This window comes from Rhodnius prolixus, unplaced genomic scaffold (genome assembly GCF_049639745.1).
Source record: "Rhodnius prolixus isolate KJV_2025 unplaced genomic scaffold, Rpr scaffold_3, whole genome shotgun sequence".
Lineage (NCBI taxonomy): Eukaryota > Metazoa > Arthropoda > Insecta > Hemiptera > Reduviidae > Rhodnius > Rhodnius prolixus.
In genome coordinates, this window is record NW_027411603.1 from 12,758,808 (window position 1) to 12,785,731 (window position 26,924).

General features: G+C 32.8%; 1 protein-coding gene across 1 annotated transcript in view; it reads left to right on the top strand.

Annotated features, from left to right (window-relative positions):
• Positions 1 to 21,241, top strand: part of fng (Fringe glycosyltransferase) — a 100,988-nt gene extending 79,747 nt beyond the window's left edge. The window contains exons 7-10 of the mRNA XM_074127438.1: positions 15,483 to 15,553; positions 17,059 to 17,153; positions 20,027 to 20,112; positions 20,247 to 21,241. Coding sequence (XP_073983539.1) covers positions 15,483 to 15,553; positions 17,059 to 17,153; positions 20,027 to 20,112; positions 20,247 to 20,301 — 307 coding nt within the window. The 3' untranslated portion in view covers positions 20,302 to 21,241. The remainder of the gene's footprint in view (positions 1 to 15,482; positions 15,554 to 17,058; positions 17,154 to 20,026; positions 20,113 to 20,246) is intronic.
• Positions 21,242 to 26,924: the final 5,683 nt, after the last annotated feature.

Genomic DNA, 26,924 nt, shown 5'->3' on the forward strand with positions numbered 1-26,924 from the left:
AGAAGTATTTATGCATTACATAAAATGTTACTGAAGCTGCACGTAGGCCCATAGTTACAAGTTAATGTTGCCGTCATCAGGTTCTGAAAAGGAAGAAGCTATCTAAAAACAAAAACAAAAAGCCATCTTGTGGGAATAAAAGAGTTAATAGAGGTGGTGGTACTGCAAGTAGAAACAGGGTTGTTAATGGTAGAAAGTATATGCAAATTCATTGAATCCCATTTGAATATGTAACTAGGAGCAGACATGCTACATTTCCACTTTATTGCAATTAATGAAATCCAACATATAAAGAGTAAAAGGGGAACAAGTTCTACCAACCAACCACTATTAGCCAATTTATATATTAGATAGAGAGTATAGCACTACTCTCTAATTCTCTCTCGACGGCTCGTCTAACTCCTTCTCATTGATAGTACGTATACTTATCTTTATATTTAAAAGGTTAACCTCATTAAGAGGATCGCCTTCTCTACTCTATTGTGTAGGAAGTCACCTGGAACAACTATACCTACTGGGTAATCACGCATTAATAGATTGTTATTTATATTTATTTAAATCTACAAAATGTTGACTGGAATTACCTATTATTGGAGGTAATGGCAAGAGTTTCATCGTGCAACTTATTCGGACTTAAATTGCTACTTAGGACAATTTAATTTTTCCATCTTCTCTTGCCGCTAGCAAGAGAAGGCATTGCAATCGGTATGCAGATAATAGATTTTTAGTTCTCATCGTAATTTTTCTAGCTTAGTATGACCGAAAGGTGAAAAATTAGTTTATACCATTTGGTCTGCCGAGTAGAATTTTCATTTCTTTTTTACAATTGTCTTTGAACTTGTTATTCTGCCTGTTATCACGACATCTGTAACTTTTATGTGTAAACATTGTCCTAGAAACGTTTTGACTAACTAAAGCAAGGATCTCCAAACTTCTTTACAACAGAAGCACCACAAATTTCAAATTTTTAGGCAATTCTAAGCAAGCAGAGTTTACTAGGCTTCTGTCTAAACTGCTATTTCAATTAGTTTAGAGAATTACTATTTAGATAACAGTGAGTAGGAAAATTGTTACGTGAATTCCAAGTCTGAGGAAAAACATTAAACTGGGAGTATGATTCTTTTGATTTTTGTTTAAAGGTATCACAATATGTACTTGAAATCCTGTTGTTGGTCTTTTCAAGTAAATTCAAATAAAAGTGGAGCTCCTATCAAAAGTACTTTTATTGTAGAGATTGTTTCAAATTCGAAGTTCGAACCGCAATCATTGATTCCACTAAGGATTTAGATTTTACATACACTGAATTAGCTTTTGTTTAGAACGCATCGTTGAATCTTAACACTTCTAAATCGTGTACGTTTCAATGTGGGCAGTATTTATTAATGAATCTTTTATTTTGTGAAGTAAGTCTTGAATCTGTATTCCAGAAGTCTGAAACGTTTGTTAAATTCTTTTATGTTCAATTGTGTTTGTGGATTTCATGTATTAGTAACAAGGTCACGTTAACTTTGATGATAGAGAAAGGGTGTGTTTTAAAACTTAAATTACATTATACTCACTCAGAAGATAATTGATGCAATTTTTCAAACTACTTATTAAATAAGTTATGTGAATACTTCGTTATTATTATTAAAAACAATTTTAGCCGCAGCCAATTTTATGTTGCAAAACAAAATAAATTAATTTATGTAAATTATTCCAGAAATATTTACCAACTTAATCGCCATTTAATTTATGTAGAACGCTGAAATGGAAAAGTTATTAACAATAATTACTAAATACTTGGCAACAATTTAGGTGTTAATAGAGGCTTACTGCTGGTCAATAAAACGTGAACCTAGATGGGAAGGGCGCTGCAGAATGAGGTAACTGAAGTAAGAAATTTGAACTATCGAAGTAATAACTTTTAATACCGGTGAGGGTATGTAAATTAGTTTATGTTAGCCCCATCTCCAGTCTTAAGTTTATCTGGAGAGTCATTAAGTTTACGGTTATTTCTTCATCCTACTAAAACCGTCACTTGCGCCAGTTCTTCTTTTGCCTCTTCTCTCTTCCTCAGGCTTATAATTAAATTGTTTAAACTCTGCTTGAATATTTAAAAGATACAGCAGTCATAGTTAGTAATAAGGTAGTCAGTGGGTACCCGCACCTTTTATTTAAAAAAAAAATTAAATTCTTCTATCATTAATTTATCCAATCTTTATATAAATTAGTTACCTTAAAGTCTACATTCATCTTTTTATATATAAACAGGTAGAGTAATTACTGTTGGTTTCTACAAGAACTTGTAAAACTGTTCAAAGAAACTTCTGGGCTCCCACGTTTCATCATAAACGGCTTTCTGTTAAAATACAGTCGTAAAGAGGAGATTGACCTCAATCTGTTTTATTATTCATTAAAAAAGAATGATTATGTACATTTATTATTTAAATTTATAGAAAATAATAGTAGTCTGGTATAAAAATAATATTGTGATGTTCTTTCTCTCCTCCACTTCCTCTTTCTTTATAATTTTTCAATTTTTGAGTTAATAACAGGGAATTTCCTGTTTAAGGTCTATCGACTCCAAAAGTCGTGCGTTTGTGTGAGCAGCAAAAATTAAGAGTAAATTAAACGAATGTAAAATTGGAATAAGTAGATATCTTGTGAATTTGCAACCGTTCTAAATACGAGGGTCGTTTGAAAAGTCCGTGCAAAGTCAGAGAGATAGCACCACTGGCGCGTATCGAGGTTATGTTAGTAGCATCTCTTGGAAGAACACACACCAAGTTTCAGCCAGATCGGTCTATTTCTTTGTGTTTGGCATTCGTTTGAATCGAGGAAGTCGAGTGATTTTCAAAAAATGGACGAAAAAGAATTTCGTGTGTTGATTAAACACTACTTTATGAAAGGCAAAACGCCTCAGGAGACTAAAGAGAAGCTTGATAAACATTATGGTGACTCTGCACCCGATTAGAACAGTTTATAAGTGGTTTCAAATTTTTCGGAGTGGCCATATGGGCACAAGTGACGCTGAACGTTCTGGACGCCCTGTTGAGGTTACTACTCCAGAAATCATTGATAAAATCCATGATATGGTGATGGATGACAGAAGAGTGAAGGTGCGTGAGATTGCTAGTGTTGTGGGCATCTCGAATGAACGGGTACATAATATTTTGCATCAACATTTGGACATGACAAAGCTATCCGCAAGATGGGTGCCGCGATTGCTCACGCTTGACCAAAAACGAAATCGTGTGAAGTGTTGCAAGGACGGATTGCAGGTGTTCCAGAAGAATCCGCAGGACTTTAAGCGTCGTTTCGTCACTGTGGATGAAACATGGATACATCACTACACTCCTGAGACCAAAGAACAATCTAAACAATGGGTTACCAAGGGGGAATCTGCGCCAAAAAAGGCGAAGACCGTTCCTTCGGCCGGAAAGATTATGGCGACTGTCTTTTGGGATTCGCAAGGAATAATCCTCATCGACTATCTGGAAAAGGGAAAAAATATTACAGGTGCATATTATTCATCGTTATTGGACCGTTTGAAAACCGAGCTGCAAGAAAAACGCCCACGATTGGCCCACAAAAAAGTCCTTTTCCATCACGACATCGCACCAGCTGACACCTCAGCAGTTGTGGTCGCAAAATTAATGGAAATAGGGTTCCAACTCGTTTCACATCTCTCCTATTCTCCAGACTTGGCTCCCTCGGACTACTATTTGTTCCCCAATATGAAGAAATGGCTGGCGGGAAAAAGATTTTATTCAAACGAGGAGGTGATTGCAGAAACGAATGGCTATTTTTCAGATTTGGACAAATCCTATTATTCGGAAGGGATCAACAAACTAGAGCAGCGTTGGACGAAGTGTATAAGCCTAAAAGGAGACTGTTGAAAAATAAAAAAGGTTTACCCCAAAAAATTAAGTAGTTTTTATTTTTGCACGGACTTTTCAACGACCCTCGTAGTACGCAACCAACTTAGCATACATTTATTTTAAATGATGAAAGAAAGAACGTTTGTTAGTAAAAATTGTAGAGGTTTTGTTAGCGCTTCAAAGTTAACAAAATAGCGGCAAGAGAAGTTACTGCTGTTTACATTGGTGTGTTTGTTTGAAGAATGATGGAGAAAGCGAGGAATCTGGTAATGGGGCTCCTAAGTAAAGTTTGCGGAGAAGAAGTGACAGACGACCGAGCGGGGACTGTTTAATGAAGCTGGTACAACACAAAAGTCCTGAACTCACGCTCATATTGTACAGTTATCAAACTAAATAGTGGAGACATCCTAAAACAATATTTGTCTCGGGAAAATATTTCTTAATTTATGAAGATGTCCTAAGGGTGGTCTCTCCTTTGTGTCTGTAAAAGTTTGTACTAACCATTACTGCCGCACTAAGGTATCTGAGGTTAATGCTGCAACCATTAAGCTATTTCTTGTTATTTGTCCAGTCATCTGATGTTATTAATACCCGGCGCTGGTGTACGTACGCTTCTTTTTTTCTGGTGGTATAGATTACCACCAAGATGATCTCCTCCAGTAGATGCGAACTGATGAAGAAATAATTCATTTTTTTGATCACCGCACTTCTACAAGATGGTAGCATTAACTGTTGATTACCTCTACAATCAATAGCTATAATCAATCATTTCTTCAAAATTTTACTTCTTTTGTGTGCAATACAACTTGTAATCAATTATGTTTTGAGTATAATACACCCTCTTCTCAAGTGTATCATTCGTCCTGGGCGGAAGTACATCTTGAGAAAGGGGAACATTTGATTTGTTTTTGATAGAGGAAGACGATGAGTTCTTGCCAAGAGGTAATTTAGATTGATTTTCTATTCTCTACACCCTTATTTGTTTAATGATTAGTTATTATTGAATCGTCAATAAGATTTTCTTTTTATTGTAATATTGGATTATTATTTCGATAATTTAAAACCATTAATTTAATTTCCGTTCCACCGGACCTCCTTCATTGGGTACATTTGCGTACAATAAACAGTGTTGAAGAAATTACAGCTCTGGTTAGAAATATAACCCGAAACAAAATTTATTTACAATAACTAACTAAATAATACTAATGAATTGTTATCATTTAACTATTTTATATCATTTTTTCGTTTATTATTCCATAATTCATGAAACCAAAAAATGATAAGCTGTATTTTATTCATTACTTGATGAATATCCGTGCTTCACCTATGGAATTCATTGCTAATGAAGTCAGAAGGGATGTAACGTTTCCATAGATCAATAAAAAACTTTCCTTAACGATTTAAAACAGTACAAACGTGACAAAAATAGATGAGCTTAAGACCCTTCAAATCCTAAACACCACTTTCTTGGCTGTTTGGTCTAACGTAGCCCTGGTGTAGACTTTCAATTCCTCACTCAAGAGATCAGAACCTCCTTGAAACAGGTCTGGTTTTTCTATATCTAGGTCTAGGTGAACTTGACTCAACTCTAATAGATCCAGTCGCTCCTCAAGATTTACAACAGCCACCTTCAGATTGACTCTGATGGTCACTTCTGAACAAAAAAAAAAAAGCTGTAGAGAAAAGTCACTAGAAGTGATTGACATTTTAAAAATCTTGAGAGCAATTTTCCGAAGTTGTAGGATTTTAAAACTTGAAATGAAATATAAAAACCCGGAAATACGACTTAACACAACAGGGGGGGGAGCTTTCATTTTCACTGGGACAAAACTTGCGTTTTGTGATTCAGTCTGCGTGGCGCACATTCCCATTTTTCGCTTAACAGTCCTTATTGTGCAAAATTTCAAATCCTTATTAATGTAAAACTTGATAACAGATTTCTTAAAAATTGTTTTTTCATCCTGTCCAATAAATATTGAACTTATATTTTGCAAAGCTGGTGAGGGGTAATAAATGATTCTATAAATTAGATATTATAATAATGAAAATTGGAATTAGCAAATTAGAAGGAAAGGGTGAAAGGTTTTGTATCTTTTTCTTGTTAATTTTCGCGATTTATTCCAAATTTATCTTTTGTAGGAAATTATCTTGAAGTTATATGTCCTTCTTAATGTAGGACCTCCTTGATATGCCAAGTAATACGATACTTTTGCATTTCTTGTAAACATTATCTGCTTCTTTAGCGAAGGTTTTAACTATTTAATGGTAATATTAATTCTTAACTGAGTAATACTTAACTTGATAAAAATGTTCTTTTAAGCAGAATATTCTTTTTATATCTTTTAAGTTATTATCCAGAGCTTTAAAGTTACTTAGAGGAGACTTAATAATTGAAAAGCTCCTCTTTTGTGGACAGCACCAATATGTGTGATCTCCTAGTCACGGATTCTTCATTTCACTTTAACTTCCCAACGAGGCGAACTTTAAATATATCCCATTTTGCTGCTGCAAGGTTTTATTTTATTTTTTTATGGTGTTTTATAATATAGATAAACTGCTGGCAGTTATATATTATATAGATCGTTTTATAATCTACTTTGGTTGTCTGTTAATGGGTTTGCATTAGTAAGGAGATTTTTAACGAGGAGACGTTTTGGATATTTTTAAGAAAGTGAAGATGTATGAGATTTGCTAAAGAATTTATTAATAATTAGTAAAAATTGTATGAAAACCTCTTATTTTAATTAATATTTTCACAAAGTAAGAAGTGGACCAGTTTCCACATAACATATTTAACATTTTAAGTAACAAACATACCACAATATGTTGAACACGGAAGTAGAGGGGGAGATTTTGTGTTTTCAAACATAACTCTCAAGTGACATTTCAGTAAACTGCAGTTTTTTTTTATATTGCTTTCAGTTATTTAAACATTCACGCTTAAGGATTTAATCTTAGACTGTCAAGATTCTATTGTCTAGTGAATGTTACTAAGACACTTAGTTATTTTTAATTTTTAAGGAAATTTTACAACCAGAACTGTAAGAATTATAGAAAGAAATTCTCCGTCGTGAGTTTTTAGACCAAATATTTTAAATAGGTGGAATTTAGTTTCAGTCGTATTTGTTTTTTTCAGTGTTATATATCTGTAGTTCTAAAGTAGAAAGTCTAAGACTAAATGTTGAAATTACTTGCCAGGTGTTAGCAGAGATGTACATTGAATATTGAGAAAGAAAAGCAACAGTTTGCTAATCGCACGTTGATCACGTGCGCTCTAATGAAGTAAAGGGTACATTACAGCATTTGGGGAAGAAAGAGTGGAAGGGAAAAGAGTTCGCTGAGCGAACAGCGTGCTTCTGCTGACATCAGACAGACGGACGGTCTGGGGCAGGGCGATCTGAGTGGGCGGTGTGCCTACCTTACTTTCTACTCCTACTGAGGAGGAAGGAGTGCGTTCACGTCGGCTGCTGATCGACCAGAGCCTCCTCCATGGCCAATTACAGCGTGACGTATATATGTTGGCTGATGCAGACCGCCTAGCTCATGTCGAAACAGCAACAGCAGCTCCAGCCAGAAGGTTATGTTAGGTGGGAGGTTGTATTTATAATTGCTTGAACTGCGGGCGTACCCACAACACTGGAAGGTACTTCTTCAGATCTTGGGCTGGCTAGAATGAGCTCACGTACTTCATTTCAACTCTACCCTACCTCTTGCCAACCGTAGTCTCTCTTAACCAATCTTTTACTTCGTTAATAACTTATCTTGGGATCACCTTTTTTTTTGCGTACAGTTTTATGTATTGTGGTAATTGAAAAAAGAAAAAAAATTAAGTTGCAACCCATTATTTTTTACTTGCACTCTAGAGAGTACCTTAGTTATATGGCTTCTTGTTGCTAAAATACCTATTCCAGAAAAATATCGTTTCATATTTATCTACAATAATTTCTCAGTCAGTATGCAATTAGTGTCGAACAGAGTCTTGTCTATTTTAGTTTAAATTCCTACAAGTTAGGTGTATCAAAGATTTAAACTTGCATGTTCCTGCATCCAAGTAAAAACGCTCGGATATTTGCTTTTTCAAGAAAAATTCAGACGAAAAGAAGACCTATCCCGTGATCCGTACAGCATGTGTGGTGCAAAATCATTTATTCTGTTTTGTTCAGTTGATTTCTATTAGTTATTTATTAAAAAACTTTTATTTAGTTGAAAGCTTTTCTAGTTTCTACTATATTTAGGTCGAATTTTATATCCGTGATGTGTGTGGGCGTAAGTCTTGAAATATGTAACCCTGAACTTATTATTTATAGGTTGACTTTGCTAAAATTTAAAAGGTTTGATCGAATTAGAATTATTTCACATTTTACTACAATACTATGCACTTATTAATTGCAAGCAATTTGAAAGACAGTTTGTTAATTTCTATTTTTTAGATTAGTTGTTCTATTCAGATTAGATGTTCTTCTATTGTTGCTAGATTATTGGTAATTGAGAGTTTAAACGATTTCACAACATCTTGACATTTAAACAAAACTTAGACTGAAACGTTGGAAAAAATAAATGTTTTCTCCACATATTTCTTAACAATTATATGTAAGTTAACAGTAATTGTAAAATATATTGATTATTATTTTTGAGCCAAGGATCTTGATGTAATAAAAGTTGTCACCTGCGAAGCTAATATGTATTGTGGTACTGGGTTCGATTCCCGGTCTTAGGCCTTGGATTTTATTTAATGGTTAATAAAAGAAGTTTACAGTAAAGTATGTTTGCTAGTCGCTTCCGTCCACGACACCTAATTGGTTATTGGACGTTAAGCCCCGCCTGAAAAAATAGGCGATTACTTTACTTTTTAAAAAAAGTTGTCAGACCAATATTAAGTCCCACAGTGCACCCCCAGATTCATCATACATCATCCTCTTATCACAAATGTTCGCCATGTTCGAAATAAAAAATTAGTTACGATTCTCGCTTTGACATCAGTATTCTTGCCGTAAACTTCTCAATCATTCGCAAAGAAAAAGAGTTTTCTTAACTCATTTCCTTCTTTAACCACTTTCCACATATTGGGCCCTGGTTTATGATTTTTCCTGCTGAAAGGATCGTCCTGGGCACTCCAGAAATGTATTTAAATGCTTCTCGTGCGCTTCTAGCATATTTTGTTCCAAGCCATGTATGCCTTAATAGACTTATAGGCAACATAAATGAATTCATGAAAAAGGTCTAATTGTACCCTCTTAGTTACCCTGAGTGCTTGGTACTCCGGTACATAACTCAATATAGAAATAGTTAAGCTTTATCTGGGTTTCGAATCTCAATTTACAAACAGCTGAATTCTAATTTTTAAAAATAATAATAGAAGAGTAATAATAGACAATATTATTAGAATAGTGCTTCTACAGTATTAAATTTTGAAACACTACATTCAGTATTGTAGTAATAATAAATGAAACATCTGCTTTGTTAAATTTTTAGCAAATTTGATTATTGTAATATTTTTTATGAATACTTTAATAAAGTGGTTGGATTTGTTCAAGTCATGATATAGCTGACTGGAATGGAGGCGTTCTTTAATACTATTGTCGGTAATCTGTTTTTTTTAAGTTCTAATCCCCCCCCCCTCACGTTAGACATTTAACCAGCAATTTAATCCAAATAGTTTTAATATTATGTTATAGGAGGGCTCTAAAACCGTTACAATAAAACTATAATTATTAATTTATTAAATCTTATTTTTCTTTTACTTTTGTTTTATCTGTTGGGTAAACAGTATGTCTTTTTAGTTGTTTTCCGGTTGCCGGGAAAATCAGTTCCTGAGGATTGTGACAGAAAAGCGAAGTTAGTTTGTCTTATCAAGTCAAGGGGGACATACACCTCGGAACGTGTCACTTCCTCCCTAATATAATGCGCAGCGACGTTTAAGTTTGACGTGTTCAATTTGATTCTTGCGAACAAATGGTCAAGGATAACTTTCATTCAAAACAACAGAACAGAACAGAGATCTTCACATACAGTCTTCACTAAAACTGTTGCGTATCGTATCATTCATTCTCTTCATGGTTGGGAAATAAACTGACAATTGACCCAGTCGGCGGGTTTGTGGCCATGCTTTCTGTGATATTTTGGAAGGGAACGAAACAGCGTTTGCTGAAACCCTGAAGATTTTAATAATCGATAACTTTATCAACGAGATAATTGACGTTAGAATCTTTTTTTTTCACAAAATCTAGGGTACACATGACAATGCGCTGATAACACTTTGCTGTCTACTAGCTCATGTTACCATAACACTTTCAAATATAACCTTATGAAGGCAATCGAAGATAACTATTTTATACATTATTGCTTTTGAAAAATGATTTGCGATATTATGTGGAAACTAACTTAAATAATTTAAATAAATAACCTCACAGAATTAACGCCATTACTTTCAACATGTACTCTTTGTCTGTAGCTGTGAGTCTAACCTAATTTACTCGGCAGAATTACGGAGGAGGGACTTGGACTCTTAAGTTAAGAGGTAAACTCTTATACAAAATATACTGATGGACGTTTATCACAGTTGGAAGTTAAATTAGGAGTGTTTAATCATGGCTTCAACCTAGCAATTATATTGATGGTACAATTTTCTAGAGCGAGGCTAGTAAATGTAATATCTGAGTGGGGCGGAGACCGGCCTAAGTGACTTGAAGCAATAAGAAAATATCCAAGTTTAGAAACGTGCATGCTGTATTATTTAGTTTCGTATATAATCGGTTAGCAATCTAGTTTAACAGTTCTCATTGAGTGTAGTAACACTGATGTGTAACCGAAGATAAAACGGTTGTAAATCTAATTGCCACCGTACAACGGCCATCTTTGTAAAAACTTTTCTGCCCTCTTCTGCTTTGCTCTTTTATAATAGTTATTAAATTTCTTCTTTTTTTCCTTCTTCTTCTTCTTATTTCCGGTCTAGGTTTGCACTATTTTATTGTTGCAACTATCCTAGTCGACTATCGTTATAATTTTATTTATTACAAGTTCACCAAACTTTATTATAGTTGTTCAGTTTCCTTTGTACAGTTCTTTCCATAGTCACAACGTAACTGAATTAAACAAAAATAAAAACTCTTAATTGCCAGATATTGAGGAATAATTATATAAAATTTGGTTTTAATCTTAATCATGAAAATTGATTTTATGACTCCAGGTTTTTTTTGTTTTTATTGAGGTTTTAAAAAGTCAGGTTTGAATTTCCTGCCAGAGATTATTATATAGTGACGTGTAATTATGCGCTCTGTTCCAGTTCAGAATTCAAAGGAGTTATTTCTTTATTTCAATTTTATTTTGGATGAATGTTGCGTAAATACATTACTCTTTATTAAAGGTAATAAGCTATTTTAGTAAATGTTGACTATCTCCAAATTATTGTTTCTCTTTCATAACAGAATTTACTAATTGTTATAAAAATTAAAATTGATTGGGTGAGCTCAGTTGTTAGTGAACCGATCTTCGATACGGAGATTCCGGGCTTGAATCCAGCTTGCTGCTATTTCTATTTCTCTTCCTAGGAGCTTCAATTCATTGTCCGGTGATGGACAGTATTGACTGTAACGACAGTACACTGATCGGAGGCCAGCAATACTCTAATAAAAGCTTCGGGCGCCAGTACATCAAAGACCTTTTTAGTCGCGGACCTCTAACTTCAGTTATTTTGTCGGATTGATATAAAAATTGGACATACTCCCGAGTGAATTTCTATATAGAAATTCAGATTTTGTCTGTAAATTTGTATGTAGAAGGAAGCTTAACTACCTCTTCCCTAGAATGTCTTAAAATGATGTTTTCTGATGAAGTATAGCTACTAAAAGCTGTGGATCTGTGTGTATACAACCAATGCACGAAGTTAAAAGAAAATCATTCGAACCGTTTTTTCCCTTTCTTTAAAAAAAATAATAAGCTATAAATCAATTTAATAAAAGGATGCGTTCGATTGATCGAATTTGTCTATAACTTTATTACAGGTCCCCTGAGATAGCACGCAAATGAAATATCAAATTTAAATGTTGCTATTTTTTGGGATTTGCTGCTCCATGGACTGGCAGAACCACAGATCAATTGGTCAAACCACATTCTGGAGTTCAGGAAGCCTTAAAGCGTACATTCTTTGGGAAAATTAGAAATAAGCCGCAAGATGCATCATGCTTCTTCTTACAAGAAGTATAAGAATTGAAAAGTCAGCGAAATCATTCTTTCCATTTGATCATGTCGTATCTGTTGCTGATCATTAAGGGTTCTTCCTTTTAAGGGTTGCTTTCTGCAGTCCTCAGAGGCTCGCCTATCCGCAGAATGAAAGCAGCGTTTAAGAGTAGCTGGCTGATATCATGGTATGCTAAAATATCTTGTAGAAGAGTAAATAAGTATCATGAAATATTTCGCATAGTTGATAGTCTAAAACTATCAGCGTGTTTCTTAACTCTACTCAACAGTTGTTAGGAAATAATAAAATTTCGCCGAAAATAGGAAGTAGTTAGTAAATAGGATATTAATTACTTGAGGGAGAAAGTCGATTTAGTTAATTACATTTAATTGGCCAGATTTTTTTCTGCTCTTGCTGCTAGTTTTATTTTCGTCATGGCGCAGGGTCAGTGTTGGTGTTAAGTTACTAAGGCACCACAGCTAAACAGTTTGACGTTCACTCCTGACTTGACGCACCAAAACATTAATATGGCTTCCTTCTTTGATGTTTAATCTTTATTATATTCCGCTCCTTGCATTCAAAGAGATCCTAAGCATACCTGCTAGGATCTAGTATTAATAGCACCTCCTAGACAGGACTTCCTTTTTCATTATTTTCAAATATTCATTGCTCTAATGGTTTTTTTTACAGATCTAATAATTTTTTTAAGTCTTGTAGATGAAGTGCTAGTTTATAATCCTGAGAGGAGTATTACTGAAAGTGGTGCTTAAGATGAAGCCTAGCATTATGATCGAGCTTAAAGTTTGTAACATTATTATAGTTCTGGAATAAATCGCTGGTAGCCTAACTAAACCAGTATCGTTAATCCGTTTAAATTCTTCATTGGGATATATCACTAAATTTATGTCAAAATTCATCAACTAAAGCTAAGCAAATTCTCTGGTAGCGAACAATTAGGATTCTCCATAAATGCGATACATTACTACAGAATCCTTACTGTTTTTTATTAATTTTGGATTATGTATCCTTTACTTTGACACAGTTTACACTTCATGAGATTCTTATATCAAAAATATCTTCCTAATCGATCTGCTAAATACATTAATTTAATTTAGTTCGCAACTCATAAAAAAGATAGACGCTCAGCGTCACTGAATACTAAAGCGTTGCGACGATTACCACTGGTCAAACTCCTCCAATAAAAGAAAACTAAAGGCGCGGGAATACAATATGTCTACCGCTAGCATGGACGATATTTCCAGCATTCGTCCTTTCTTTTTTAATCGTGCGCAACCACGATTTTTCTGCCAAAACAGTGCCGATTCATAATTCAGCAAATCAGCCTCACAATTGCTGCAACTTGGAAATCAATGAAGATCCTTTGCGCTCGTATTCTAGTTTTCCCACTGTTTGCCTTACTCTTGAATTTCAGCAACAAAATGGCCTGTTAGTGATGACAAAATAAAAATCTCCGGATAAAACTCCGATCAAGATGGCCTCATTGAGGAAATAGTAACTGATTTATCAGTATTAATATCATTCATTCATTTTTATTAGAACAGTAAAGTAAAGTAATCGCCTTTTTTTTCAGGCGGGCTTAACGTCCAACTACCAATTAGGTGTCGTGGACAGAGGCGACTAGTATACATACTTTACTGTAAATTTCTTTTATTAACGATTAAATAAAATCCAAGGCCTAAGACCGGGAATCAAACCCAGTATCACAATACATATTAGCTTCGCAGGTCTCGCCTCTAACCGCTCGGCTACCGTGGCACCCTTATTAGAACAGCGCTCGGCAATGCTTAATTGGTCGAATTGCCGGCATAGCTCTTCTTTCTTTATGGTTTATGATATTAAGCCTCACATATTGAGTAATCTCATCTCCCACGAATCGTTTCCTCTAACTAACGAAAAAATACTCCCTCAGTAATAAAATGAAATTTTAGCTGTACTGAATATAAATATAGAATTGTTTTAATTATTTTTTGCATTATATAATTTTCGGGGTTGACAGGGCAAGCTCTAGAATATTATTGATTATACATTCCAACCAATAATATTATAAAAGACTTATAATTACATTCTTGTTTGGTGGACGATTTGTCAGAACTGAGTATTTCTGTTGCCCCTGTACCTCCCGCTGAGACTACTCTGACAGCTTGTCTTTCTTCTTTCTACTTCATACTTTCTTTCTTTCTTTTTTTGTTATTGATGTTCGTTTAATTTTTACTACACTTTATATAATTCTTGAAAGATAGGAAAGGCAATTATGAAGTGGGTGTGTCTGAAAGGTTGCCGGTTTTTTGTTGTTGTCGGCTGTCTAGAAAGACGACTTCGCTACCTAAATCTTTTTCATGGTATTTTCCAGTTTCTTTTCTATTTTGTTGTTGTTGTTTCCAGTTTTTATCCCCCTTTCCCGGCTAACTCCAATAAATATAGAACCTTCTAAATATTTGTGCAGAGAATTGCCGCTTCACCAGCCCCCGTATCAGTTATACTGTTACAAGAATTGCTTTGTATCTTGTGCCGTTAATTAAAATTCCACAGTGGTGGAGTATATCTTCTTGATGGTAGACCATCTTCTTCTTCTTCTTCTTATACTGCTAACTCTCACAAAAACATTTCATCAATTAGTTGCTGTATGTGAGTGAGAAAACCAACAAAGAAGTGAGATAAATAACATTTTTTTCCAGTTACACTTGTGTTCATCCATTTTTCACCTTCATTAAGATAATTAGCTCGTGTAATCAGTGATTAATTTACCGCCAGCTTGTTGTTAACGTTTCATTTATTTTAAATCTTATTGAATTTTTTTCTTTTTATAAATTCATACTTCGAACTTTTAGCAATTTAGAACTTCTCATTTTCTTTTTTTTTTAGCAAAAAGCATATACAATAAGTGCGATATGTTTGCATCTCTCTTAGATACTCTGTCCTTAAGGGATCCGTTCATAACTGTTGAGAAACTTTCAATTAATCTTAATTTGTACTGCAGCATATAAAAACCTATTCAAACATGATGGGAACATTTAGATGAAAATAGGGGAATTAATAAAATTGTAGCTGAAGGGCGAGAATTATTATCAAAATATAACACCAAATTCATTTTATCCATAAGAAAACAAGTTAATAGAGAAATGATAAAAATAATCCAAAACTTTTAAACAATTTTGTTAATATTTATGGTTATTCTCTAGGAAAGGAGTTCTTGTGTTTTTTCCTTACTTTTAAGGATAGCTAGTTAATATATTTTAACTGCTCAGGCCAACAGCCGACCCTAAAAGCCCTTTAGCCGACTGTCGCCCGTTCTAATATTGTGTCTAACATAAAATTCTTGTCTATTATATTATTTTTTTTTTATTTCAAATATGTTCATGATAATTTATCAATATTATAATAGATCCTACAAGCTGAAATGACAAATGTATAATTTGTTTCAGTGGTGGCAGATTTATGGGCATCGGAGAGAAGATCCGGCTGCCAGACGATGTCACTATGGGCTACATCATTGGTGAGTAACTTTCATTTTCATTCAGCTGGTAATAGACAATGAATATTAAGAATCCAATCATAAAGTGCACACCTCACAACTGTATGTTATTTGTTATATATTGCTAAAGAATGGGATTCCAAACAAATTAATATTGGACCACCTGCTGTGGAGCTGTTGAATATTGAAAGAAAATTAACAACTCTAAATCATTGTTTAGTATTTCACAAAATTTTCCATTTATAATTTAATTCCATGACAAGATAAATGTCTATAAAAACAAAAAAAGTAATATTTAAATAATTTCACATAAATAAATAAAAAAAAAATCACATAATTGTTTGTGCCGCTGCTGGCCCTTGGATTTTCTCTTCCTAGAAGCTTCCTACTGCGGTGGACAGTTTGTTGTAACGAGAGAACACTGTCCAGAGGCCAGCAGAGCACTGAAAAAAGCTCCGGTCGCCAATGATCTCAGATGTTGGCGCACTTGAAATAAAGAAATAGTTGTTTACAAACATCATCAAATGGATGTTTACAGCTTTATGGCCTTTGGTATAAACAAACTATTGAAGAAATTAATAAATATTTAGATTATATAAACAACCCCATCGAGTAACTAAATGAAATTGTGTACCCCAAATACCAGGATGGATAGAAATTAATTCTAAGGGACATGTTGGTAGGGTAGAAAAATACCAAAAATTATTTTCTTTGCTCCTTTTTTGGATAATCCGTAGGTTTTAAGTTATTTATGGATTAACGTCATGACGTCGTTATCACTGCGACTGTATTAGGTTGGTAGGAAAGTTTAGTGAGGTTCAGAGTTTAAACTATTATACTTTCAATTTAGTAATTAATAAGTATCATCTATGCATGTCAACAACAAACAAGCTGATTTATTCTACTCAGTACAAATTTGGTTCTCGAACTGGAGAACTTTGACGAAGAGCGGTTTTGGCTGGTAGTTAGTGGTGAATGTTCTACCAGAAAGAAACTTATCCAGTTACTTAAAAAGGTGATTATCCTTTTCGAGAGATCTGGGAGAACATGGGAGAAGCTATACTTCGATCTCCAACTCATTAAAACCCATATGGATAGATCTTCTTCTACACCCCGTGTTTTAAATTTTATGAACTTCTGGTTAGAGTAAGTGGATTTATCTGCCATTTCTGGATCGTGTTTGCGGCACAGTCAGTTGCAGACGTGTATTATACGTAATGTTCTGTCCCAGCTTGCTGAAAATGTAGTCAGTTTAGTTCGTATCCAATCACAACTACAACCTCATGCTTGAGACTGCACTTTTGTTCAGACCAATCAAGAGCAACCACTTACATAAACCCCGGATTATATGGTGGCAGAGATGAGAGAGGGTTACTAGCAATAATTCAGGTCAATAGACATGAATGCATAGGGTTAATAAAAAAAAAAAAAAAAAATTAAGAACTCCATTTTCGTCTCAGAACATCCTTAAAATAATGCACGTTATTGATATGAATTTTTCTAAAACTCGGTATCTTTTATTTCAGAGCACTTGTTGCAGAAGCCGTTGACTGTTATAGATCAGTTCCACTCTCACTTAGAACCGATGAAGTTTATCAGACAGGAAACTTTTCATGAACAGGTGACTATTACATTTTAATCTCAATTAAGAATTCATTTTTACTTTTGTACAGAAAATTTATATATTTTTAAATCATATCTCAATATTGTCGAGTATTGTTCATTGTTTTTGGTGACTGCTTCATTAATCCAAAACAAAAGAAGATTATTGCTAATTAATGTCATAATTTTTTATTTATTTTTGCCAATATTTCGACCTAGGGATTAGATCATTTTCAGGGCTTATGTTTCTTGACAATTTTAACGTTTTTTACATATTTAACATCTGAATTGGTGTGTCTACTGTCGTGACTGTTTAGGCACTGTATCAATCACCTGACTTGCTCATACTTCGATCCTTTATCATTAAGGTTCTTTAAACATTTGCTTCATGTACGGAGTTTTCAGACATTTTTAATTGTTATTAACTAACGCCTTATACCATTCGAACCGGTTTTATAAGACACTTTAGAATGAAGCCCCATCCCTACCCTTTGGTATTTCGGAGAGAAATGAGAAATGTAATTCCAAGCCTTAGGCTTTCCTTCAAAAAGGAAGCTTATCTACCTTCCTCTTACAGTCGAATTTTCCTGCGAAAATGCTTCAAATAAAAGTTGTACACCAACATGAGTAAAGTGTGTGTACAAAGTCAAAGAAAATCCTAGGGGCCATTTTCCAAAAAAAAAAGAAAAATACATTTTAGAAAAGAAGTGCTTTCGGCTCCTGATTCCTGTATTTTTTTATTTTGCTTCTTAACTAACTGCGGGACCATTAATGTTCTGTAACAATAAAGGCCAAAAAGTTGGACCCTCCTACTCTTAATTAACTTGATCCTCTTCATCATTTTTAAGAGATTTTTTGGTCCTTAATAAAAGGGTTTTTGTCATTCCCTTGCTACAAATATTATCTGGCCATCATTTTCTTGTTTTCGAGACGGTCTAAACTTTAGAAAATTAGCTTGTGGAAAAATCAAAATACGTTTTTGTATTTTGTTATAATTACAACAATTATAAATATAAAGAAAGAAAACAAAACAGATTTTGGTCAGGTGGTCGAATTGAGAATTAGAACCCCTCTCGTGTGAAGAAGAAGCCATCTGTTGTTTTTTGACCATCTGACACTGTAAGATGGTGGACAGTATTATTTCATGCGGTTGAAATCTTTTCAAGATTTGTTTGAAAAGTGTTATATATATATATTGGTGAATTGATCTCAAATCTAGTCTTTGTTTTTTTAATTATTGTAAAATATTCTTATGTTTAAATGTGTATGTCATGTTTGTTCGAGAATTGTTTTTGTATAAGATATATTATTGTTTTCAAACATAGGAAAAATAGTTTTTTAATTTATTAATATATCAACTTCGAGGTTATAATTATTAAATTTATGTATTTTGATCTTTTCCCTTTTGTAAATATTGTCGCTCTATTAGCTGATGTTTTAGATCTCAGCTTGTGCCTTTAGCCACTAACGTTATATTACGAACTGTCATTCTGATGGCGGTGCGGCTATACTTCTCTACTTGTATTACAACAATATTTGTAAACAATCTAGCCTTAGAAACAAACGGGATACTCAAAAACAAATCCAAAATAGCTCAAATAGAAGTTGCCGTTGCCTAGAAAAAAGACACAAATCAACAATTTAGATTCGTAAATGCGCCAGTTACAGACATTGTTCGGAACTTTGTAACTTTAATTGATCTAGGCAAGTCTGTATGTCCATTTTTAGTTTTATTTGGATCTAGTCCCAGATTGGGCATTGATTCTACTAGAACGAGGCATTTAGGAGGAGCCATCTAGTTCTGAAAAGGAGCTAGGTGTTTAGTAGGTCACGTGGTCAACATTGTTTCAAGCGATGTGGAGGATTTTTAAGATGGTTTAGATATGGGTAGGATAAATTAAATTAAAATTAGGATTTGTATGTAAGTAACAGATTATTGTATGGTGGAACCCCACATACGGCTTCTAAAGATCTGACCGGTCTCAGAAGTGTTATATACAGAGTTGGTCAGTTTTGTATGTTCATGGATGATCTCTGCCCTAGCAGTCGTCGTACTTGTCCATAATAACTGCTTAAATCTTTTTTTATGCTGATTCCATGCAAGCGAGGAAGCCTACTTGAGTGAAGTCGGTATTCTTTGTTTTGATGTGTACGTTTGTCTACATAAAGTGAAATAAACTTCTAACATTTCTTTTCATTGTGCTATTTTTGCACCAAGAGCAAATGAGATATAGGAAATATAAGGAAGCATGAACGCCCCTTACAGAAGTAGGCTGGTAGGTTTTGCTTTCGTAATTTCATTTATGTTTGTGTAAATGTGAACAAACTACCACTTACTGGAACAATTTATTATTATTATTATTAAAAACAAGTTGTTTAAAGAATTTATTAGGGAGTGTTATCACTGGGTAGCTTCTCCCCTCAGTTAGTTTGGTGTCAGTTATTGTCATTGCTTCTTATAGCGTGTCCAGCGCTGGTGTAACTTTACAAATAAATTAAAAAAAAAAGAAGAATTTATTCTCATATTTTTAACAGCTGACTGTCAGAGATTGGACGTTTATTCCATTTTTTGCTAGCATTAACTCAGGTCAAGAAATTGTTATTTACTCGGGTTTCTAGGATCCTTTTTATCTTTTTAAATGATTATAGAAATGATATAATAATGTGATAATTTTAAAATTTATCTTTGATATACTTATCTTCTTAAAATCTTTTCTTTAACTTTAGCAGGCATATATCAATTTCCAGAATTTCATTCCCCAAGTTTTCTGGTTGTATAAAGTAAAACGGTAAGCGGGTTGCTTTCAAGTTTATATCAAAAAAACTGACACTTACATTCTGGAATCCTGTTAAATAATTGTTAATAATAATCATATATTTATTATTTTCCAGATCACGTTTAGCTACTCCAGATATAGCAAAGATGAAATGAACGTGGTACGGATAGATGGATTTGATACAAGAATTGATCCAACTAGGTAAATCATCCTAACTTTTAAAATTATTGATTTTTTATACTAATGAGTTACTGGAACAATGATTTTTTTATTAAAAATAAGTTATTTTAAGAATTTATTCTCATTTTTTAATTCATTCATACATTTGGTTTCAGATTTTTATCATTACATTGTTTTCTATTTCCTCACTTTAAATTTTGTCCGAGATGATGTACAGTGAACAAAATAATGAATGAAGCAGATTTGAAGAAAGATTCTTGCTCAATTAATTAGTTGTTTTTATGTGCAATTTAACACTTTGTGTAAATAATTTATTTAAATAAATTAAGTGCATATATTTTTTTTTTAATTTGGGGTTAAATAGAAAAATAAATTGTAAATGTTGTTGATGGATGTAAGTTATGTTTGTTATACTTGCCATACTATGTAAAGAGAACTGTAAATAGTATAGTTAGTGAAATTATATAAATGTTATATAAATTCTGTTAAGTATTGTTTTTAATTGTATCAAAGTTCGATTTGTAAATAAGATGCTTTTATATGAATGTGATCTTAACTTTGCAGTAATTTGATTCTTGCCAGTTGGAACGTAATCGTTACCAATCGTCCTAAATTGTGTTTGAGAGAGGATAGTACGATCCAAGTATAGTGATGAAAACGCACAAAAAACTGTGACATCCGCAATAATATTGTAAATCAGACTCATTTTAGTTATGAATATAAGTAACGTTTACAAATGAAGGTTATTTGGATTTGTGTAATTGTATTACATTTTTAGTGAATGTATTACAGTAGAATAGTGCATAATATGTAAGGCTAGTTTGGCTGTGATATTAGGAAAAAATAAATATGAGAATATGTATTAAAAATATTATTTTTTATTTAAATTAGTCATTTTATTATTTTAAAAGAAACTGTTACAATGGCTATTATTATAAATAAAAAAGAACTTTTGATTTATTTGTTCAATATTTCAAATAACGAAAATAATTTGAAATTTATTTAATGATGTATTCAGTAATTTTTCAAAAAAATGTCGATTTAAATTAGGAAATAGCAGGAAAGGATTTTTAGTTAAGATTTGTTTTATTTTTTAAATATTTTTGTTGATTACTTTTATTTTTTTTAATAAATTCATTTGTTAAAGTTTTGTCTTGTTCATAAAGTATTCTCTAAGGTGCAGATAAGATTCAAAACAGATAAGTTTGGTTTTATTTAAACTTAATTATTGAGAGATCTCGACCAGAGATCGAATATAGGCAATCTTACCCTAGTGTTTCTATACCGTTCGAATCTTGCTCTTGATTCTTATTAAGAAACTCATTACTACATATTTAGATTTGACTCCAATGAGTCTTGAATCCAGACAAGAGACTAAGATTGTTCACGTCCATTGAGGATCTTTCGCTTTTCTTTAATTATATACACTTTTAGGTATTTAACAAAAGTGGCCATTGAAGGACTAGATGTCAATCGCGTTATCGTTCATTGGTTGGTTCTTTACCGACAAATCTCACCAGTCAGAATTGTGATCTTTAGTGGTAGAATATGAGCATGTACTAGAAGAAACTAGATATATATATATATATATATTAAATGTACACTCATATAAAGATGAACATGAACGAGGCATCGAATGTTACAACTGTTAGATCCAACCGCTCCGTTGTACGAGTAAAAATATAAGTTATTTCCCTAGAGTAAAGAGTATTTCCTCAAATTGGCAGTATTAAAATCGAATAAGCACTCATCCGAATGTGAGCTTATACTAAATGTACTTATTTGGGAAGGTTGAAAAGTTCAACCAACTTCCAGTCTTCTGAAGGACTTTTAAAGTCACCTGCTTCAGCTAGGTGGTTTCTGATGACACATAAATGATTTGGGCAGATCGTTGGACACTAAAGTTGTAATTTAATGTAACTTGGTTGCGTACTGGAAAACGATCATCAGAAAATGCTTCATTAAGACGTGAAATTCTAAGTTTTCTCTATAAGGTCCATTAACTCTTTCTTTTATAAAAAATAAACCAAATATGTAATACCAAAAAATAAGTAATTAGTTCAAAATTAAGGAACACTTTCAAAGAATAAAATTAATTTTTTATTTGTATTAGGTAGTACTTTTTATAATCATCAAAATGCGAGTTTAAAAGAAAAAATACCAATAAACTGCAGAAGGAAAGAAACCTCTTTATTGTAGATTTTATTTTAATTTAAAAACTGTCGAAATCTCTCATCCATTAACTTAAAAATAACAATTTTTAAAATTAACTTTCTCAACATTTGTTTATGAGTGAATTACGATTTATATTTTTACCTTTCATTTTGAAGTTTGTACATTTGCTGCCGGACCGTGACAACGCCTTTTCTAACATTTCTTGCCAGTAGCGTTTGGAGAATAACTATTCTTGTATTCGAAAGTTTTTAGTACCGTAGGACTCATCAAAAAAATCAATCCTTTTAAATTCTTCATCAGTGATTCTATTTTTACAGTTACATTTAATTATAGTGAGCAATATAATTATAAAAAAATATTATGTTGCAGTCAAGTTGCTTATCGAGGTATATCTTTTTGTTAAATGTTTCTTTTGTAATAAGGAGTCAGATCAACAGCATCAATATTTTGAGAAAAACTGTTTTTATAACATCAGCTATGGCAACTTGTCAAAAACTTTTTCAGTCAAGACTACCCTACAAAATAAAGTAATTCATTTATATTTTTCGATTGTAATTCACAATATTTCCTCAAATATTTTCATTAGTAATTGTTTGGTATTCTGTGCTTAAAAGAGTCGAATTTCTTAGTTAATAATGTCAATTAAAGAAATATTAAATAATTCCAAATAAAATAAATTTTCAATCCAAGGAAACCACAAACTAATCAAAAGAATGAGATTATTTCTGTCGCTGATTTTATCGATCACTGCGGACCTACCTACATTTTTAATTATTGATTGATTGTTAATTTAAAAAAAAAATTCGTCTGATCACTCATAGAACTTTCTTACTGAAGTCTTATGACAATGCATAGTTTAAGAGGATAATTAAAATTAATCTTTTCGGAAGCACGTTTCTTTTAATAATTAATTTACCTTAAATGATTGGCATTATTACATCGAAATGTTTTGTTTGTTAAATAATTCAATAGTAAACAATTAATTCAAATCACTTTTTTTCATGTAAATAACAAATAAAAACTCACTGCACATCACCTACACTATTTTAACGATGTAACAAACTAGTTAATCAAAACAGAAATTAAAGTATTAAATATTAACTGAGCCGAAGAATACCGATGATTGCCGACTACATACGGTAGTTACAGTTGAAACAGATTGTGGAAGGTAACAGCCCGCTAAGGCAGCATGGGTTCTGACCCATGTAAAATCTTTGTGTGAGTGAACTAATACAAAGAAAATTGGTCACTAACACAAAGATCTTACATGGGTTAGAACCCAAGGTGCCTTGGCCGCCTGTTACCTTCCAATAACTGCTTCATCTCTATATTATATCTACCCGAATGTAGTCGGCAATCATCGGTATTCTTCGTTCCAGTTAATTTTATTTAATCAACCCTTATACAACTGTGTTTAAATTTAACCTATTTTAGTTTACTTGTATGAGACGTACGACATACAGAAACTAGTAGCCCTCGAATTTAGTTTATTCAGTGCATAAACTCCCAATTAAAAAGTTGGTAACTTATTATCATAATGTTCCAATTACTGTATTAACTATGATTTTAATATTAACAAATTCCATTCCAACCCAGATAAAGCTTTTTAACATTTCACTTATTAAGCTAAAAGAAAAACTGCTAATGATAGTGTAACCATTTATTTGCCCGTAGATTTTTCTAATATTTTCTTTCTTAAACAAGTTATCAAAAAATCAGTAGAGCTTCAATAACGAAATTAGATTAACTAATTATTGCACTTTTAAGTGACTGACTGGAAAGAGTAAGGAATAAATTAGAATGTATTTAATAATTTTTTTCTTAAGGCTTAATACAAGTTTTTATATTCTCTTCCTATCTAGGTATTGCAATCATACCAATTTTTTTTTGCCGGAAATTCTGTTACTGAAAAAGTGGTTTTTAGAAAATGATCTGTGTGTGTGTGTTTATGGTTTGAACAAAATACCCTAAAATCTATTGTACTATTTGCAAAAAGCTGAAACTTAATATTTAAATTGGGCCCTACTAGGGAATCTGACTAAAACCTGGCGATAAAACCCTTTGACCTTCGGATTAACACTTAACAAATCGAATTTTCCACATTTTCTTAAAAATGGATGTAACGAATTTAAATACATACACACACTGTACTCATGATACTGTTTGTACCATGGTACTTTGTTTAAACCACGTTAAGGGCAATCCCGGGAGTGAAGGATGGTTAGGCTTTCCTCTACAAGACCATTGCAATAAAAAGTAAGGTTTTGTGTCCTAGATGGTAAACAGGAGTATTGCATGTGCTGCAAAAATCTTGAGTTCAAAGAAAATTCTACCGCTTTGCAGAATTGATTGTTTTCTGCGATTTCAAGAATGCTTTCATTTTTTAAACATCCCTAGGCTTCTCCGTAGGATGTCATCAGTCCTTTTTGTGTTCTCCTCAGGCAATGAAGTGGCGAAAGCCTCAATTCGCAATTCAAATATTGTAGCGCAATCAATCATCAATAAAAAGCCATTAGCTCCTTCCTCTAAGGTACTGAAACATAATTCCACCTAGAGGAGGCTGACCTCAAACGAAAGAAGAATGGCCTGATCAATCGGTCTGGAGCAATTCAGCTAACTTTACAGGTTTACGTTTATATAATTATTATAGTATTTTTGTGGATCCAGAATAAATAATCAAATATAATGTTCAACAGTGTATATTAGAAGTATAACTCGTTTTTGAAAACTTAATATATAATATATATTATGGATGTATAGCCAAATACATACGAATACAAAATACAAATCATATCAGTATTTACCACATTTAATCTTCTTTCTGAATCCTAAGTCAAATGAACTTAAAAATAATTCAGAACCAAACCAAAGGCTCTGAAGTAATCCAATGGTGGAACAAGTTTATTCAAATCCCTACCTTTCGCAAAAAAAAATAAGCAAATTAAAATGAAAATAATTAATACTGAAAGGGAAGGGATTAGCTATGAGGTTAGCGTATTGGATTCCCTTGCGGAGATCCCGGGTTCGAATCCAACTGTTGGTCCTTATCTTTCTTTTCCTAGAAGCTTCTTACAGCTCTCACTGGTGATTGAAAGTGTTATCTGTAACGAGAGAACACTGTTTAGAGGCCGGTTGTGCACTGAAAATAGCTCAGGACGCCAAAAACCGCTGATGTTGACGCGCCTTAAATTATAAAAAGAAATTAAAATACTGAAGTTAAGTTTGATGTTTCACTGAAATACAATTTTTTAACTGACTTAAGGGTATCATTTAGAAGTCACTGTCATATTCTAACTTGTAAAGACCAATCCATATCAAAATAAAAATAAAGCTGGCAAACTTAAAATACTGATGCTTGGAGATAAGTTCCAAGATTTTTTTAGAATGCCCCCTCGTATGAAATACAACTCTGACTATAGAATTTTAAAGTATTACAGGTGCACTAAGTATTCAGAACCCTTTAATAATTACTTGGTTTCACTAATTTTTGAAAAATATTTATTATTAATTAACATTTTGAATAACATTTAATCACAACATGTGTTTAATCTAAAGTGTCAACTCTTTCAGTTTAAGTCAGCCAGCAAGTGACCACAGTGAAGTGGTGGAAGAAACAATCAAAGAAGAATCACGAAATCATTTTGAACAAAATTAAACTTTTTTAAGAAAGTTGAAGATGGTTTAATTTGGTAGCTTAGTACTTGAACTGCTTGATTAATGATTTCTGCAGTCACATTAGAGGTGAGTTTAGTTAAAATTATTAATGTAGTATTCTTTATAAATTTCCAGTATTTTCCTCCATGAATATTTTTAACCCTTTGCCGCCTTGCGCCAAGTAATGCACAGCTTTATGTGAAGTGATTATTTACCTCTGAGGTCCCTTCTTTACATCCAACCGTATGTTGGTAAATATTAATAGTTCTAGTCCATTTCATTCTGAAGAATAAAGAAGCAAAGGAAATCTACCTACCTGAAAAATAGTTCCACAAGCATGGAACTTCTTTTCAGGTAGCTTAACTATTATTTTATATGTAAACATAAATTCTGTTTCTAATAATCTTTTCTTTTTATTTATTTATTCATTTATTTCTGTATTTATACAGAGTTGCATGTTACAGAAAGAGTTAGCCTTTTACTGTACTATAAGAATTAAGATTTAAAAATAATTGAAATAAACAAACTTATACAGAACTTAAAGGTAATACAACTGCAGGTGAACTTAAAAAGAAAAAGGAAAATGAAACTCAATAGTACATAAACTGTTAGTAAACAGGAATCTAGGCGGTACAAAATCATAAATTAATCTTTCGTATTATTGACTGAAGTAACATTACACAGTAGTTCTAGTAGGCACAGATGGGACATTACTCTTGCAGCAAAGTACTACGTAATCTCATTGCGTTAGTAATAAAGTTATACACGTTAAACACTTGAACTTGTTTGTACATACAAGAATGTTTGTTAAAGAAGTATCTGACTACTATTAAGGTATCTATTTCTATATAAACTGTAGTAGGAGCATTTTAAAAATATGTGTTCGAGAGATTTCTCGCTTGCTCTGCATAACTTACAAGTTTCAGATAGTTTAACGCTATAGCTTATCTTTTTTGTATAAATGATACATTTTTTAGCAGAACAAATCCTGAGTTGGCTGTACA